General features: G+C 41.4%; 1 protein-coding gene across 2 annotated transcripts in view; it reads left to right on the top strand.

The window, feature by feature from the left end:
* The first annotated feature begins 2376 nt into the window (after positions 1–2376).
* Positions 2377–18052, top strand: part of ARHGAP8 (Rho GTPase activating protein 8) — a 58277-nt gene continuing 42601 nt past the window's right edge. Inside the window, exons 1-2 of one of the 2 annotated variants that reach the window (XM_040063068.2) lie at positions 2377–2460; positions 15200–15311. In XM_040063068.2, the coding sequence (XP_039919002.1) occupies positions 15275–15311 (37 nt within the window). In that variant the 5' untranslated portion in view covers positions 2377–2460; positions 15200–15274. The remainder of the gene's footprint in view (positions 2461–15199; positions 15312–18052) is intronic. The other variant, XM_040063069.2, reaches the window with a different exon arrangement.

Genomic DNA, 18052 nt, shown 5'->3' with positions numbered 1-18052 from the left:
TCACTGCCACAGTATTCGGTTCAGTAAAGCCACCTCTGAGCAAGCTGTTTACTCAGACATACAAATGGATGCAGAGGAGATGAGGTGCCAAGGGGAGAGTTTCGTGCAGCCTGAAGATTATAGAAGTGCGCTGGTCCAGCAGAAAATCTGGACTTGCCTCCCCACCCCTCCCATTTGTGCTCTTGCTGTGAGGAATTAAACGTCACTCTCAGCAAGGATCTCACCATGGCCTTCTCCATCTGAAAGTAAGCAGCCTGGAGCCTCGTGTCATTTGGGAGCTAATTAAGTGACAAAGTCCATGGAAAGAAAACTTTTTAAAGAACAAACTAATGCTGGAGAAAAAAAAAGCTCTCTCTTGGTTCTGTAGGATGAACTTTAACAATTTATTCAGCCATCTATCTGCATTTCGTTTTGAGGTGACAGCTGGCTTGCAACTGGAGATGAGCAAAAGGGTTTTGTTTTAAATCAGTAAGATTTATTCTAAGTCCATTCGCTGGATGTGTTCATGAAGAGGAGAGAAGAAGCAGCACTTTTCAATTGCTTTTTTTAAGTTGCAAAGTGTTAATACAATAAAAATGAAAGCATAAAGAAATGCATTTAAAATGGGAAAGCATGCAAAGCATGGGCAGAGCATTCAGGTTGCATACAAAAAATCTCAAAGGCATGATTGTAAGGGAATCTGGGAACTAGGCAATCTGTGCAGTTTTGCAGAAGAAACCAGTGAGGTAGATTTTGAAATAAACCCCACACATTTGGCTTTTCGGGCCTGAGGGGTTAGTCTAAAATAAACCACAGGCATGCTGGGCCTTAATTTCAGGTCAGACCTAGTGGCCACAGCAGCCCAAGGAACAAAAATATAGAGATTTTGTGTGGGACTTGTACCTGGTGAGATGTGGACTGATCCAAGCAGCTACGGCCTCTTCATCTGACCTCATTAGTACACAAAGCTTTAGAACAAATGCTGAAGGAGAGCTAATTAAAGATGTGGAAATACACGAAAATCTAGTTAAAATGCAGCAGTACTTCCACAAAGATAGAACATACCAGACTAAGCCAGCATGATAAGGTCTGATAAATCATTCTCTTAGACAATGTAAATACAGTGGATGAAATCTACCTGGACTTTAATAATACATTTGAGAGGTTGCCACATGAGAAAATACTAATTAAGATGGAGAGATGTGGATGAATGTAAGAAATTAAAAGTGAGGACAATAGCATGTGCTGAAAGGAAGTCTTGGTGGAAGGAGGTTACTATTGTGGTTCCATAAAGACCAATCTCAGAACTAATCTTGGTGTGTGCTAATGAAATTTGCTGACAACATAAACCTAAGACCTGCTGTTACAACAGGTAAGGATTGGAATACCCCACGGAAAGAACTGGATGAGTCTGCAGAAGGAGAAGCTACATGCAATTTAATAGAAGAAATGCAAAGTTGTGCCCTTAGCAGAAATTCCTTTTAATTTTAGTGAAGTGTGGTGAAGAGGACAGTCAGAAGAAAGGAAAAGCTTTGCACAAACTAATCACTCAGTCTGCAGTGCCAGTTCTGTCAGGTGGGCACACGGAACTGTCTGGGTGCTCACACCCTGCAGCCACAGCCCCCCTTTCTGGGGGCTGTCACCAGCAGAAGCAGGGGGAGGTGAGTCTGGCAGGATTTTCCTGGAGTAGTGGAAGCATCTGACAATTTCTGACTTGGTGGTGCAGTGGCCTTGCGCCTCTAATTGTGTTTTCTATTGTTGTTGTAGTTTTTGTTGTTGTTGTTTGGTTGGTTGGTTGGTTGGTTTGGTTTGGTTTTTTGTTTGTTTTCCCCCTTACCATTGATTAATCTCAGCTTCTTTCCCATCCTTTTACAGGCAATTTCTGAGCCTGAAAGTGAGTTCCAGGGAGTGTAAAGAAAACAGCATCACACTGGTGAAACTGTGGGACAGAGGAAAAACTTGGAGCCTTTTGCCAGGATGATGACGATGCTTTGGACCTGTCCTAACCGTGTGGGGAACACGAGTAGACCGGGAGGAGCTACTGGAGTCACACACCTGTGCAGAATGGTACAGGGAAAAGGGTAAATGTCTCTTTTTTTCGCACAGGCTGGCAACTAACTCCTGGGACTGACGGGGCAATGCCAGCTAACCCGGCAGCATCCTCCCGGGATGAGCGATCCGCGGTGGGACCCCGGGGCTCTGTGTCCCTGCGCTCATCTCCCCGCTGCGGTCAGGTGGCGATGCTGCAAAAAATCGCTGTTTATTTCCCCCCTCCTCCCCCGTGAACAGTCGAGAGGCGGTAAGAGGAGGTTAATCCCCGCTCCCTCCTCTCGGGTTTCCCGGCCGGAGCAGCACGGAGGGCGGGGGACCGACCCCCGCCGCCTTCCGCCGCCGCCCCGGGAAGCGAAAGCGAAAGGCCGGGCCGGGCTCTGCTCCGGCGCCCGGCGGCCGGCGCTCGGAGAGCCGCACCTCTGCCGAAAGGTAAAAGGAAAAAGGCCAAATCCGACGGGGTTCCTAGAGGGAGAGGGGCTGGGAGGGGCGCGGGGGCGGCGGGATCCCGGGGGCTCCTGCAGAGAGCATTTCGGAGACGGGTGTGGATACACGGATCTCTGCAGGGATGCGCCGCACCAAGCGCTTTGTGCTCCTCGTTTTGGCGACCTGCCGGGCTGACCTTTTACCCTAAGTCACCGGGGTTTTTTTTGGATGTGAAGGGTCCTCTCTAAAGGAGAACCAACCCTTTGGGTGGTCTGGGATCCGACCCACGTTTTGTCCCATCGGGGAGCGGCTTCAGCGGGCTCACCTGGCGGTGGCACGGCTAGGTGTGTTCCTTCTGCAGGACACCTTCATGATGACTGTTTCTCACCATAATAGGGTTCAAAGGTCATAACAGGAAAGATTGATACCGTAGTAGATGTTATATGAGGCTATTACTTCACACCGATGTGTACATTTCTGCTCGAGAATGGAGTTGTGGTTTTTTGCTCAAGGATACGACAGCTGAACGGGATTCTGCACATTGAGAACATGTTTGGGGGGTTTGATTGTGGCTAGGTGAATTTGCACTCTCGTGGGTATTCCCACTTTGTAGGAGAGCTGTGTGGGACAAAAAGTTTCTGCATATTATTCCTCTTGCAAAATTTGAGCTTGTATTATTACACTGACAAGAGAAGATGGGGTGACAATTGCAGTAAGCATTCCCTGGTTGCCTGGATGTGGTACAAGTTGTGCATCGTGAGACTGAACACTCCTAAGCCATAAAATAGCTTTTGAAAAATATCTCCAGCAATGTATTGGTGTGCTGTGTTTTCAGGGTTCTATTTCCACCTCTTTGTTACCAGTCGCTTGAAAATGTTTTCTCTTCACCCCCACTATGATAGATATTTATATGTAATTAGTTCACTTTTCAGCACTCTGTCTATATGTGTTGCATCATATATTTGGCATGTAGTTAAAATCCATATTGTTGCGTGTATGCATAAGGAGCTGGATTGGTGTTGTATATGGAACATTTCCAGAGGTCTGAGCAATGACTCCGCTGCTTTGTCACAAGTTTTCCAGGCAGAAGGTGACACAGAGTTTACTTAAGGCTGATTTAACTCCTGGGGGAGCTGTGGTAGGCTGCGAGTACATACTAAAACCGGTTCCTCTTGTTTGCTGCCTTAGCATTCCTGCAATTCCTGCCATCCAGCCCCCCTTCCCAAGACACCCTGGTGGAAATCCACCAACAGGCTGAAACCGTTCAAGGCCGGACAAAAGAGATCAAGCCTCCTCCCACACTTTCACAGCAGGGAAGCAGCCCATTCTCGGTTGGATTCCTTTTCCTTTCCCACAGGGGCAGCTGAAAGGACAGCCAGGATTCCCGTCCTCACTGCATTATTTGGTACTGATGTCCTTGCTGGAGATTTGGCTTTCCTTTTCTTTTTAAAACCGGTGAGCTACTGGCCTGTTACTCTCTGAGCTCAATGATGGCTCAGCTTCTCCTAAGGACTGGAATCTCCAGCCTGGATCAGGGTCACTGAAGGGAGGAGCCTTATTTCAGGCATCAAAGTCTCTCCCCAGGAGGTGTGACCCCTGATTTTGGAGGTTTTTTGGCATCTAAGTGTGATATTGGCCACTGAGGTGCTATAGACCTTCAGGATGCTGTTTGAAAGGGCATGCTATTTTAGCCTCTAAACAAGGAGTTTGATAAGAGTTCTCTGAGTAGATCACAGTCAGTCACTGATGTTTCTGTAACCAAATAAATTACTTTTTAAAGTTGTTTTGACACAGATAATTTATTCCAATATCTTCAGATGAAAATACACAGTAATGCTAGGTGTAACTTCATTAAGAGAAATGAAACAGAGTTCCTTGTGTGATTTTTTTTTTTTTTTTCATTGTTACAGCAGGAATTCAAAAAGTAAATAAGCATGGGGAGATATAAGCTGTATTTTTAGTTCTTCTGGATGGAATAAATATTTGATAGTAGTACGGCCAGGGGAAATTTCTAAAACATGCTTTTTGTACTCCTCTCTGAACTTTAAACATTTTTTTAAAAAATGAATATGCGCAGAGACATGAAGGCATTGTGTTCAAAGCTGAGTGAGTATTATTTTTCATAGGTTTTAAATCTGAGATTTTTTTCAGATGAATTGTTCAGTAATTGTATTTCACTAGTTTTTTTATAACTTTGAAATTAACCTGTAGAAGACTTTGGGCTGCCTCTTCCATGTGGGTGACAAAACCGTCAGGGAATACTTGACATGATGCTGCAGGATCATGGTGATAAAGGTGAATATCAGAGCTTCAAGGAGAGCCCAGTTGTTCTGTGACATAGGGTGACATCCCCTGACACAGTGAGACATGGTGACAGCATAGCCCACTGAAGAGAACGTGTAACAATGTACATCATATTCAAAGTCTCTGCAGATAAACACTTCAAAACCACCCCCCAAAATTTAAACAGATCCTTAAGCTCCTTACAGAATTCTCACTGGGGTTTTACTGAGCCATCCCAGGCTCACGCTGATGAGTACGGAGGCTTGGACTAGGTGCGAAAAGGGATGCACAGGAAAAAATTTAAAGGTTATTTACAAGGAAATAGGTAGTTTTTTCCCTGTTTTTCCTGATGTTGCCCTCTCATACACGTGTTTACTAAAATTTTTCCAAATATGCCTACCAGCTAAAAAGCTGTAGAGCCACCTCTGTATGAATGTTAAAGGAAACTGATTACATATTATTTGTTACACCACTGAATATAAGATCACTGAATGCACGTTAATGTGAATCCAGTGTATTGGATGCTCCATCTTGAAATACTCCATGGTATCTTTTATCACATTGCTAAGAAGAGCTAAAGATTCAGAATATAAATGTAATGAGTCTGTTCTTAATTTTAAGAAGGCATTGAATTATTATGAAAGAGTGTATTATCTGCCATACAAGAAACAGGCGAGACTAAAGTGGTTTTTTTCACAGAGTCTACACGTCTTTCCCACTATTGTTCACTATCTAAATCTATCACGCGAGGAAGAAGAAAGGCACAAAATTATTATGTTTGCTATATACAAAATCTTTCATGTGTTTACACATACTAAATATATAGAAGACCTGAAGCGATGGGAAAAGCCAGGAGTTTCATGGGATTCTCTGTCTCAATCTTACTCTCTGTTTTTGTCGATGTTACTAATGAAAGTCTGTAATGTCAGGTGAGCTTCCACTTTTAGAAGCTGTCCCAGACTGTGGAAGCCACTTGCTTGTGAAATCCCACCAGCAGTGGCCTCCAGCTCTGGGGTGCCAGCACAGGAAGGACATGGAGCTGCTGGAGTGAGTCCAGAGGAGGCACCAAGTTGATCCAAGGAGCGGAGCACCTCTCCCATGAGGAAAGGCTGAGGGAATTAAATTTGTTCAGCCTGGAGAAGTTTTGGGCTGAACTTATTGTGGCCTTCCAGAACCTGAAGGAGGCAACAAGAAAGAGAGAGAGAGATTATTTAGGAGGGCCTGGAGTGACAGGACAGGGGGAGAATGTGTTCAACCTGACAGAGGGTAGGTTTAGGTTGGATGTTAAGAAGTTTTTTCCTGTGAGGGTGGTGAGGCCTTAGCACAGGTTACCCAGAGAAGCTGTGTCTGCCATACCCCTGGAAGTGTTCAAGTGGTGAAGTGTTGGATGGGGCTTGGAGCAACTTGGTCTAGTGGAAGGTGTCCCTGCCCATGGCGTGAGACGAGCTTTAATGTCCTTTCCAACCCAAACCATTCTGGCATTCTGTGAAATGTAAAATTGTTTTTGAATTTTTCTTCGGTTTTAATTTCAAACCATCTATAAAAACCTAGTAGGGGATGTGATTTGAAATATCAAGATTCTGAGGATGGGATGCACTGATGTGGGAAAATTGAGGTGGACTGCATTATGGAAGGATTTGGTTTCAGAGTTAAAGTTGAGGCAGCTTTTGTTGCTGCTGGATTATATGGCTGGTATTGAAGACATGAACTGGTTTGGGCCCTCCTGAGCTCTTTGACCCCAGCAGAACAATCACTGAGTTATCCGAAACACTCACTGGCTGCCCTTCAGCTCAATGGACACTGTGCATTGAACTCTTGTAGTAAAACACTTCCATGCTTTACAGCATTACATTTCCTGCACAGTAAGCTATCATAACATAACAAACTATCCTGCTTGCAAATATTTCATCTTAATAGTTGTGAGTTAATGGAGAAATAATTGGTTTGGGCAAACCAACAGCTAGCTGGGTCTTCAGTTAAGAAACAGTCTTAGATAAGAAACAGTCTACTGCAAATGAAGAAACAGTGGGATGACAGGTGTTGTTATCATTTAAGTTGATCTTGAATTGAGATTTATAGCTAAACATGGGCTATATGATCACCATATAAAATGGCTTTTGGGACTCTGGTACTTTACAGTACTGTTTTGTTTTGTGCAGCTTGGAGGTGGAAGGGTTGATGGTAAACCTGGGTATTTTGGCAAGAACTAGAAACCTTGACATGTGTTGCATAGATATAAGAAGAACAAGAATTTATTTTAAAAGCTCTAATTTATTCCACCCAGAGGAATCCCCAGTGAATAATTATGCAATTAAAAGAACCCTTTTTATCACAATACACCAACCCTTTGTCCAATAACTTGTCAGAGGAATTCAATTAAAACCCACAATCTTAAAAATATACTTGTCTGCAACTGAAAGTATGTAATCCCTTGGGGTGGAAGCTAGTTAAACATAATTCTGCCACATTAGTGTGAACTACAGTATATTAATTTGGAGAGCAAATTCCATAGATGACTGATCATTAGTGTTTATTATGATTACATTATATTAATTTTTGTTTAGTCAATAACCAGTTATGCTGAATCCAAAAAATGGTGTCATATATTTATTGCAACCACTTATCCATGTTGAGATAATTTTGTCCTAATGATACAGCAAGATAACATAAGGCTTTCTGTCAACTGGTTATACATTAGGCACTCTTTTTTTATCTCATGTGCTTGTACTGTGCCAGATGAGCAAGTGTATGTGCTAAGAAAATATCTGCACTGTTTCTGACAACAAAAAAGTATTTCCGACACCTTTTTGCTAGTAGTGGCTAAAAACAGTCCCTTTACTTTATTCCTTTCATGACTGGGAATGGCTGATACATGCAGATATTTATATGCAGTAGGGAAATACTCTATTTCACTGTGACATGCTTAATTCTTTCTCATAAATAAATTTTTGACTCCTTCCAGCAGAAAAGGTATGGCAGGGGGTACAGGGAAGAGATTATGCTCATGTATTGTGGTCAGTGAAATGACAGTGTCACAGGTTTTCCAGTAGAGGAAAACTGGTGATGGGGAGTCAGGGTTTAAGGTTTCCTTACCTGCTCCAGTTCTGCAACTGTGACCACAAGCATTATAGAGGTAGGCAAGGTGCAATGTACTTTGAGGTTGGACATACGGTATACTGTAGAAAAATGTTTCATCAGGTGAGCGTCATCATGGCAACCTACAAACCGACAGAAAGCAGTAGTAGATGGGATATGAGGAGGAAATTACGTTAGATATCAGTGAGAGAAATTCCTCTCTGTGAGGGTGGTGAGGCTCTCGCAAAGAGAAGCTCTGGCTGCCCCATCCCTGGAAGTGTCCAAGGCCAGGTTGGATAGGGCTTGCAGCAACCCAGTCTAGTGGAGGATGTCCCCTGCCCATGGCAAGGGGTGGGATGAGGTGATTTTAACCAACCCACACTAGTGTGTGATTCTATGATCCTGGAATAAACACTGAAAAGACCCAACTGCATGAACTTGGGCTTCTAAGTAGGACAATATATAGCACCACTGAGTAAATACTGCTCACTTGTTTTCCAAGTTGAAATGGAGTGGATGAGCGCAGTAGAAAATTGCTTTCAGAGAAATCAGCACTGTTTGATCAGTGTAGAATTAGGTGGGCTAGAGTACCTATGCTCTTGACAGGGAGAGAGTTCTCCTTTCTTTCTGATTTTCAAGGCTGTGTCTCAATCCATTGCGGAATTAACCTTTCTGTGTGCTCCTTCTCTGATCATTCTATGAAAAGAGGTTCAAAAACCCCTACACTAATGTGATACAGAAAGAATAAAGTATTTGGATTGAATATGAATTCAATCCAAATTGACATATGAATGCACATTGACACATGAATTTTGTTTTTTACTTTTTCTCTTGCATTTTAACATAATAGTTTTTCATGTTAGCCTTAAAACCATGAAAGTTCTTGTATTATTTCTGGGACAGAGTAATGATACTACATAGCACAGTGTTATTTTTTATGGAGAACTGGTGGTTTTAACAATTATGAATGTTTAACTGATTTTATTAATTCTGAAAGAACAGAAGTGTCAATATAACATGTAAGAACCCGAACAGTGTTAAATTTTGTGCACACAATAAATGCTAAACAGTTGCAGGAATATTTCTAAATATTAGCATGATATTTTTCTGTGCTCAATGATAAGGTCATCGATTTGTATAGTTCCAGTGAAGAATAGCTATAATGCTTTTAAATTTGATTGAAATATCCAGGCATAGTAGCATAAACTTTTGTAACTATCTTGGTTTGAAAGGCAGGTGTCTGCCAAGGAAAGCAGGAATGGAGAATATACTACCCCCCTCTCCGAACTATTATAACTTGGAAATTAAGGGGCTTTCAGGCAAAGATATGGGAAAAGGATAAACAGTTTTTTACTAGTATATGTATGTGTAACTAGGCAAAGAAACAACAACAATGGCAGCAACAAAAAACAAGAACAGAAAACCCAATGAACAGTCTCTTCCTGCTCTTTAAACCATTTCCCCATTGGTGCAGTTCCACTCACAGCCAGCAGGGGCGCTGCTGGCTCCCAGCCGGTCAGGGGAGGTGCGGTGATTCCTCCAGTGCTGCAGGGGGCGCTGTGGCCAGAGCTCGGGGATCACGCAGTAATGGTGGCTTGGCCAAGGCGGGAAGGGAAGGGATGGGAAAGGGGCTTTGCGTTACAAATCCTCATGGACAGCTGATCCCTGTACCCCAGCAGGACTCTCAGAAGCTGTTGGAGTCCAGGGCATTTCTTTGGCTGCCCTGGAGGGTCAGAGACCTGGACAGGGGGGTCTGGGACCCTGGCCCAGAGCCCAGAGGGACGTTGGCTTTGATCTCAGTCCATGGGAAAGGCTTCCTGCACTGCGGGAAGGATTGCAAGCCACAAGAGTGTGAAACATAGTAGTTTAGCTTATCACAGGGTGAAAAAACAGTAGGTTTAGGTTTTTAGTATTGAAGTGAATGGGGGCAAGATGGAGGATTTGGGGCATTGTCTCCTGCTTCTTCTTTCTTCTTCCCTCACACTATTTTCAGCAGTGACAGTGGCACAAAGTAGTTTAAAGAGATTGGGTCAAAGCAGGGATGACCTGTTTAGTATAAGTGATAGGTATTGTCAAATAATGATAAATAAAGAATATGTAGCAATTAGTATAAAAGATAGCGACAGCCCAGTCCGGGAGGAGTCGAGGAGCCGCCAGATGCCCGAGCAGCTGCACAGACCTTTGTGGGGCACTGAGAAAATTGTAAGATAAGAAACAATAAATGAAGCATGCAGCCTTGAAAAATCAGAACCTGAAGACTCCGTCTCTTTCTTGCGTTTGGCTCAGAGCTTTGCAGAGGGCAAAAAGACTCTAAAACCACCTGAATCTTGGAGAAAAAAACTAAGAAGAAGTGGCAAGCTGGAAGGGCAGGAATGAGCAAAAACCTTGGGTGATAGACAAGATTTATGAGAAACCCCTCAGCTTTAACTGGAACTGCAGGATATCCCGGCAGGCGGGGGGTGCGGGGGTTACAGTGTAGTGAAAAACCCGGAGCAGTGCCGAAGGAACGGCAGAGCTGGGCAGTGGCACCTGGCTCCCGAACACAGCAGAGAGAGGCCCCTATTAGGAAAATTAATCCATGAACACCAGAGGTCTATGTCCAAAAAAGAGCCAGAGTTCTTTTATTTTATTCAAATGAAGGGAGAGGCCATTGGGCGTTTCCCCTGGAGTCTCTCAAACTTTTGGAGGACGCAGCCTCCTTTTTATCCTGATTTCCTGGCTGCATTTTTCTCTCTCTCTTTCCCCGTTGGCTGAGGTACTTGAGAGGTACAGACTTCCTGAAATGCCTAAGACCTGAGATTCCCCTTTTAATGTATAACCCCCCCAAATTTTTAATTCTTATGGGATTTATGGGTTTTCCCCATTGTTACTTTCATCTTTCAATATTCAGTTTCATTTAGGCGAGTATCTTCTTTTCCATTCATCAATCAATGGAATCCTTCCCATTGTTTCTCTTATCTCTCAGTGTTGGTTTTATCAACCAGCAAGACCCAGAACTTGTTTGTAAAGACAAATCTGTCATTCCTCTCACTTGCTTGGGGGGAAAAGTGGCTCAGGGATCCCCGGGTTTTCCCTGAGGTACCCGAGCAGATGCTGAGGGGTTCTTTGGTGAGGGCAGGTGTTAATACGGCCCCAGTTCAAGCGTCGCTCTTACGAGCAGAACTCCGCTCAGGACAAAACGAAGGCAGCAGGAGATGGAACCTGGCAGTGGTGGCGAATTGTCCGCACAGCGATGGCAGCCTCTGCCCTCTCCCAGTGCTGAGAGCACAAGAGAGAGCTGGCAGATGCTCCCAGCCCCTTTTGCCCATGTCGTGGTACCTCTGCCCTTCCTGGAGAAACCCCCAGGTAAAAAGAGAGAGTAGCCTGCTGCATCCCTCCCCGGAGCTGTGGCAACTCTCGTCTCTCTTAAGTACCAGGTTATTGTCTCCTAGCAACACGTATAGGGGAAAATTCCCGGAGAGAAAGAAACGAAAGGAAGAATCCTAAACCCCAACAGTAAACTTGCATTGAACTTTTCAAACCAATAATCCTTTAATTTTAAATATTAATTTACCAACTTGTGGGGCATCAGCATTCAAATTCTTTGTTTTTTTTTTTTTTTAAGTTGTCAAATTATTTCAGCAGAGAGAGGCCCAAAGAACCAGAGCTCTGTGTGTGCTCTCGCTGTCAGTCTCAGTGTCTATTTGCTGATTTTCACTGATGTATTGCCAGCAAAGAATGGCAGGTCAGTAAAGAATAGGAAAAGAAAACTATGCCAAATAGCTGAAACCAACCGATAATGAGAAATACAGACTTGGGGTTTGGTAGACATTGGGTAGGGAATACACTGACAAAAAAATACTATTTTGTGCAGACAACCTAGGGGAAGACAAGGAGAATGTTTTGAAAGCATTTTTCATGAGTACATTATGCACTCAGCTCATGTATTGTTGTGTTCATAGATTCTGTAGCAAATTTCCTGCAGTATTATAAATAATAAAATAATCTCCTGAAAGCCCTTTACCTGGTTTTGTATCTGATACCCCTTAGCAGATACTGGCTTTACACAGAATTCTCATCCTATCAAAATGTAAATTGCAGGCTGATGTTACACGGTGAGCTGTGTCAAGACAGTAACAAAGAATATCAGTGAAAGGCAAGAACATCGGCGGAAAAAATGAAGAGAAACCACACTATTTACATTTGAAGAAGAACATATCTGACAGCTGAGTGAACAAAGAGAATAGGCGTTAAAGATGCGTGTGCCTTGACAAATGTTGGAGGAATCTCTTGCCTTTGTTTGGGCTCACTGTAGATGGGAGTTCATTACCAGGCACTTCTGTGACTGCCTTCGTTTTCCGCTGAAGTAATAATTCTTTAGGGACGTCAGTAGGTAATAACCTCGCCTCTGGAGGAATACAGCCTCCGATATTTTGTAAAATACTTCCAGATTTCTATTATTGATAAAGGAGTCGTTGTTTGGGTCTTTTCAGGGCTTCTTTTAGTTGTTTGTTTGTTTTTATTACCTTTCTGGTGGGATGGGGTTGGAGAAGGCACTAAATCACTTTACTAGAAACAGTGATACCTGGGATGGAGCACTGTTAAGGAGATCATGCCATCTCCCAAAAAGAGCGAATGCTGTGGTCAACAGGAAATCAGTTTCTGGGAGTGCTAAACTAAGTTTGCCTCCTAACTGGAAACTTTCTAATTGTTGCTCCAGGGGAACAACAATAAGCTGAAAACGAGGCAGACGTCTTCTTCCCCGTTTCCCTTATTCTTTGATTCCATGTAAATAATTTCTACCTTCACACTAACTTTTTGCATTAAACATTTGTATGTGTTATAACACTGTCACAGTTGCTCTCACTTGTAAAGTAACTTTGCTGTTCAAAAGCCAGATGTTTTTCAGCAGGTTTCAGGGGAGATTTAAATCTGCCCTCTCTAGACTGAGCCACTACTAACTATAGCATTAACTATTAGTATGAAGGAGAAATTGTGTTTTGTCCCACGCGATCTATTGAAGGATTGTATTTTTTTTTTTCCCCTTCAAACAGGTGCTGAAGGAGATGGCTTTTTTCCTTCTATAAATTTGTTGTGTTTAGGTAAAACCTTACAAAACTAGGCCCTTGCTGCCTGTGTAAAATCATGGCTCAGGCGTGTCGCTGTTTATCTTGACTTTGATGAGGCTTTCTGTTCTCTTGGGAAAGGTGCATCCCAGAGGAACGACTGGAGCCATATGCACCATGTGTCAATGTTTTTTCCTTTCCTTCCCAGACCGCTGGGAGGTGGCACATTTGAGGCCAGTAAGGGCAGAGACTCTTCTCTGATGAGTGCTTGGTGGTGTGTGGCTGTTTCGTCTTTCCTCCTTTGCTTTCCCAAGCCTTTCCTTAAACTTGCCCATGGTAGAAACACATAAATACTGAGTGTGTGTAATAAAGATGGATCCTGCTGGAGGAAGCAGTGGTCTCTGGGTTTTTTCCAAACTGCTGCGATAAAATTCACTGGGACCTTCATTATTCACGTCATCTGGCAAGCATTCTAGTGTCAGAGATATAGCCTAAATTTTGTGACTTATGATTTCATTTATGGTTTATGGTTTAAATTTGATAAGACTTGAAAGGCCTGGTGTAAATAGGTACTTCAAAAAGAAGGTAAAGCCCCATTTCCTTGTAAGAGCTTTTGGAAATACTTGGTTGGGATGAAGTCTGTGAAGCTCAGGTATATTGAACATTGACTTGTTCTGAAAGTACAAATTCACAGGTCCTTGAAAACTTCTCAAGTCCTTAAATTCCTGCGAAATGTAAACATTCTGTTTAGGAAAATATGAAATAATGTTCAGATAAGATAGAAAAAGTCAGATTTCCTTATTTTATCCTTATTTCCTTATTTTGTAGCTTGGCTTCATAAACACTTTTAAACTTTGTTCCTTCAAAGTAGACATTTATCTACCATTTATTCCTGACCATCACAGGTGCAGATAAGCAGATAATATAACAAGTACTTATGAGCAAACCATCTCACTAAATCATCTACAATACCTGCTACAGATTAGTTGCTAAAAAAATACATTATCACACCAGTTCCTGTTAGTCTTAGAAATACCTCAATATCAGTATCTATCAATAATAAAAATTAATTACTCATTGGAATATCAATCATTATGCATTTTTAATAGTAATACAAATCTGACCCAGAATTTATTTTTAAGAATATTGTTGCTCAATGAAAAATGGAATAATGTTCTTTTTTGAACTTAATGGGACTTTCTCCTGTGTGTATGGATTTTGAATTGAGTTTCCTGTAAGTGGAGCTAATTATTTTCAAAAAGGAACAAGTAAGATTGTTACAAAATCGTTGGTAATTTTATGAAAAATTTTCAAGTAGTAGAACCTACAGCAAGCAGGCATACTGTCTGGACTTCTTTTGGTCCAAGATAATTTCCAAGTTTGAGTGATTTGAAGGACCAATACAAAATCTAATGTCTTGGCAGAGGAGAGCATGCTTGTGTGTGCCTTTTTTCAACCCCCAGGCCATGGATTTGCCCATTTTGTTTTTATTTAAGATGTTCAGATAATACCAAACTGATGTAAACCAAGGAGGTAAACTAAATTCAAAGGAGAAGCCTAAAAGCTCAATTTCTCTCTCACCTCCACACCTGAGTCTGGGCTTTTAATGTAAGGGAAGTATGCATTTGGATGTACTTGTTTTGCTTTTTAGAGCAACTGCTTGGGGAAAGAGATCCTCTAAAACTTGTTTTTTGGTCCTGATTATAATTTTGAGTGCATTCCTTAGTACTCTGTTTGCAAAGCACAGAGTCTTGACAAAAAGCAGCAATTGCACACACAAAAAGCTCTTTTTTTTTTTTTTTTTTTTTTTTTTTTTTTTTCCCTATGTTCTTTTAGTTTTTTATATGTTAAAAGTCTCATGAAATTTTCATGAAGCTCTTTCATGTGAAATATGAGGTATAGAATGTTTCCTGTAATACAACTTAGAATTGCTATAGAGAAGAGACCTGGTGTGAGGTTACAGAGTGTATATATCATCATCTACATTAAGGAAAAAAAAAAAAAAAGTTTTAAGTTGTTTTCAGGAGTGAATTAGTTGGAAATTCTGATATTTTTCATTAAAGGTGTAATACCTAAGTACTTTGAAGAACAACTCGCCCCAATTGAAAAGGGGTCAGTCTATTCAAACTCTATTGTATTAACTAAAAGCTTTTATTTTTTTAGATTGTGGCTTTAAAATAGTTTTGTAAAACTCTTGTAGTAAGAAAATAGTAGCCAAATGTCAATTAGGTTTTTCCTCTACAACAAGGATTTCTGGGATGCTTTTTTTTTTTCTTCTTTTATTTGTGTAGTGCATAAATCTGCCACATTGTGATGGTAGCTTCCTTTGTTTATTTTTGCAGGGCTGACCCAAGGATCATTTCGTCCTTCAAGGATCTGTTTGCAAGGTTTGCATAGACTTGTTCCTAAGGGGAAACATGTCTGAGGTTGACTTTGAGAAATTAGCTGAAATAGGTAAATATTTTTATAATATTTCCAATTGTATCTGTGTAGAGTTACAAGTGATTTAATAAAGTATCTTCAGGAAGTGAGATTCTGCCCACATTCTGTAATATTTCTTGGAGCACTCCAGTATTAGTTACAGCTTCTGTACTGACGTGTACCCTATTAAAACCTTTAGGGTTGAAGGTTTGTTTAATACATGCAGCTTTTGTGAATTACTGCTAGATGTTCCTAGTGCAAGTTCAGGCTATTGGAACATCACCATCGTCACGCGTGTGGCACAAATGGGAGCCATTACTCCAAGCAGACGAGTTTGGAATGAGTACAGAGCATTGCATTGTACTTCCAAAGATGTTAATTGTGTGGAGCAATGTGAACCAAGGCGTTAGGGGCTCACCTTTGGAAAGATCCACATTGCTTTTCATTTTCCCTTGAGTTTTTGAAGTCGCCAGGCTGAAGCCCAGAGCAAGACTCTTCCAGATCTTGCGCAGCCTGCCTCGATCTCAGCCTCCCTTTCCCCATCCCTTCCCTTTGCTCTGATTTCACCACTTCGTGACTTCCAGAAGCAGCTAGCTGTCATTTGTGCTTCTAGGGACTGATACAAAATCCATGGAAAGCAATTTTCATCCTCAAACTTGCCCAGCTCTGGCTCAGGCTCCTCGCAGTGTCTCCTAGGCTGGGTTAAACAGCATTAATGGTGTGAGCAGTAACAGAGGATCCTCTGCTACAGCCTGGGGAGCAAGGAACTCCTCTGTCATTTGCAGGAGAAAAACAATATATAAAGAATTATCTCACTAAGTTAGGGCACTCTGAGCTTTTCAGCAGGTATGGTTAATGTTGGGATTTCTGTAGACCGTGTGAATAAGTGCATTACAAATAGGTGTGCATATTTACTTTGCTTCTCTGGGTCTTTGGAACATCTCAAAGTCAGATTGGCTGTTTATTTTTTATTTTTGAACATACACTCCATTTTCAATAACACAGCTTCCACTTCACATCTCCACAGATGAGCAGCTACTATTTATTTTTTCTCTTTTCTCTTTGAAACTTTCTTACCTTAGGTGGTTACAGTGCCCAAACATGAAGAAGAAAAAAAAAAAAGGCCAAAACCCTAATAAACAAAATAGTACTTTACTTGTTCTGAGCTTTAACAAGACTTCAATATTTTTATGAACAAAAAAAATGTGGAATTTATCTACTGCATTATGTTTGTATTATTTTTCTTCCCAGCTCTTGGGAAAAAAACATTCAGTAAAGTGAAAGAATACTTTCCCAATTAAGGTTGGAGTAGCTTTTTATATATGATAAGCTTTTAAAAGGTAGAAAAATAGACATTTTGTGGATAATAAGACTTTAAACATTTTTGTGAATATGAAGAGGACTCTAATGGTGTCTCTCTAAAGGCAGATTTTTATTTTTCCTGTAGGACTGCTGATTTATTTTCTGAGAAGGCTTTTATATGAATTCAGACATAAGGAAATTTAAAAGTAGTACACATGTTGCTGACTCCTTTGTGTTTTGGAGAAGCCCAGCCACTAGTGGGGTTTTTTGTCCTTATGAAATGCATTTTTGGTACAAATCATGTTAAGAATGAGACAATAAAGCCTTCATATTGCTGTTTGCAGGGCAGAAGGATACTGAGAAATTGTGAGTAGAAAGCACTCCAAAATATTTAATACGAGTTTTTCTCCAACACTTACTAGCTGCTGGCACATAAATTTGGCTGAATTTGTTATTTATTTTCTCTGCCCTAGTGTGCCTTGTGTGCTGGTCAAGGAACATGAAATGTGCAGATGATGAGAAGACAAAATGTTCTTGTGCTTTTTAAAGGGACACCAATAATGTTATAGAGCATAGAATAATGGAATACCAGATTGGAAGGGGACGTTAAGGATAATGTGGTCCGACCTTTCTTAACAAAGACACAGTTACGACAAAATGGCCCAGCACCGTATCCAGCTGACTCCTCCAAGTGTCCAAACGGATAAAAATGTTAATTTTACCTTAATAAAACCTGGAGGATAAAAAGAGCTGGATGATACTTAGCAGGTGGTGCACCATGAAATGTTAGTTTTTATCTGTGTCTTCTCTTAAGCCACCAAGACACTTGTGTATTAGTTATTATTACTTATCCCAGATTCTGTTCACTTGGGTATGTACTTAGAATGAGCTTTTTCTGAACCTTTTGAACTTTTTTTACAGAACCAGTCTGTAAAAAACTTGGGTGAGAAAAAAACCCAACCAACCAACCAAAAAAGCAAACCCAAAAAGTCCCGGAACAAGACTGATTAACACTGTGTTGCTCTATTCAGTATTGAGTAGAGTTTAATTCTAGTATCTAATCCAGAATCTCATGAAGCTAGGAGAAGGCTGTCCATTTTGTTGTGATTTTACTAGGCTTTTGAGCAGAAATTTACACCCTTGCTTGGCCTCTAGCTGGAATGTATACTGGATGGACATCTGCTTGCCTTGCCTATTCCAGGTTTGGAAGGTTAAAGCGTTTCAAAGGGATAGTGGATTTTGGGGGAGGTGAGATGGAGGCTTGTTTGCAATTGGCTAACTTTATGCAAGCAGTGAATCTGCTCTGGAGAGTGTTCTCATGAGGTGTTAATGTGGAGTAGCTGACAGTGTATGGCAGCATGAAACTTCTGGCTTCTCTGTTTGGGCAACCTTGAAATAAAAGGCAGGAAATTGTAGATGGATCCAGATTAAGGGAGTGTAAAAAATTATGAGACACCACCAGCAGCTGTGAA

This window comes from Hirundo rustica, chromosome 4, assembly GCF_015227805.2.
Source record: "Hirundo rustica isolate bHirRus1 chromosome 4, bHirRus1.pri.v3, whole genome shotgun sequence".
NCBI lineage: Eukaryota > Metazoa > Chordata > Aves > Passeriformes > Hirundinidae > Hirundo > Hirundo rustica.
Note: the sequence above shows the minus strand (reverse complement) of the source record. Positions and strands in the feature narration are given on the sequence as shown.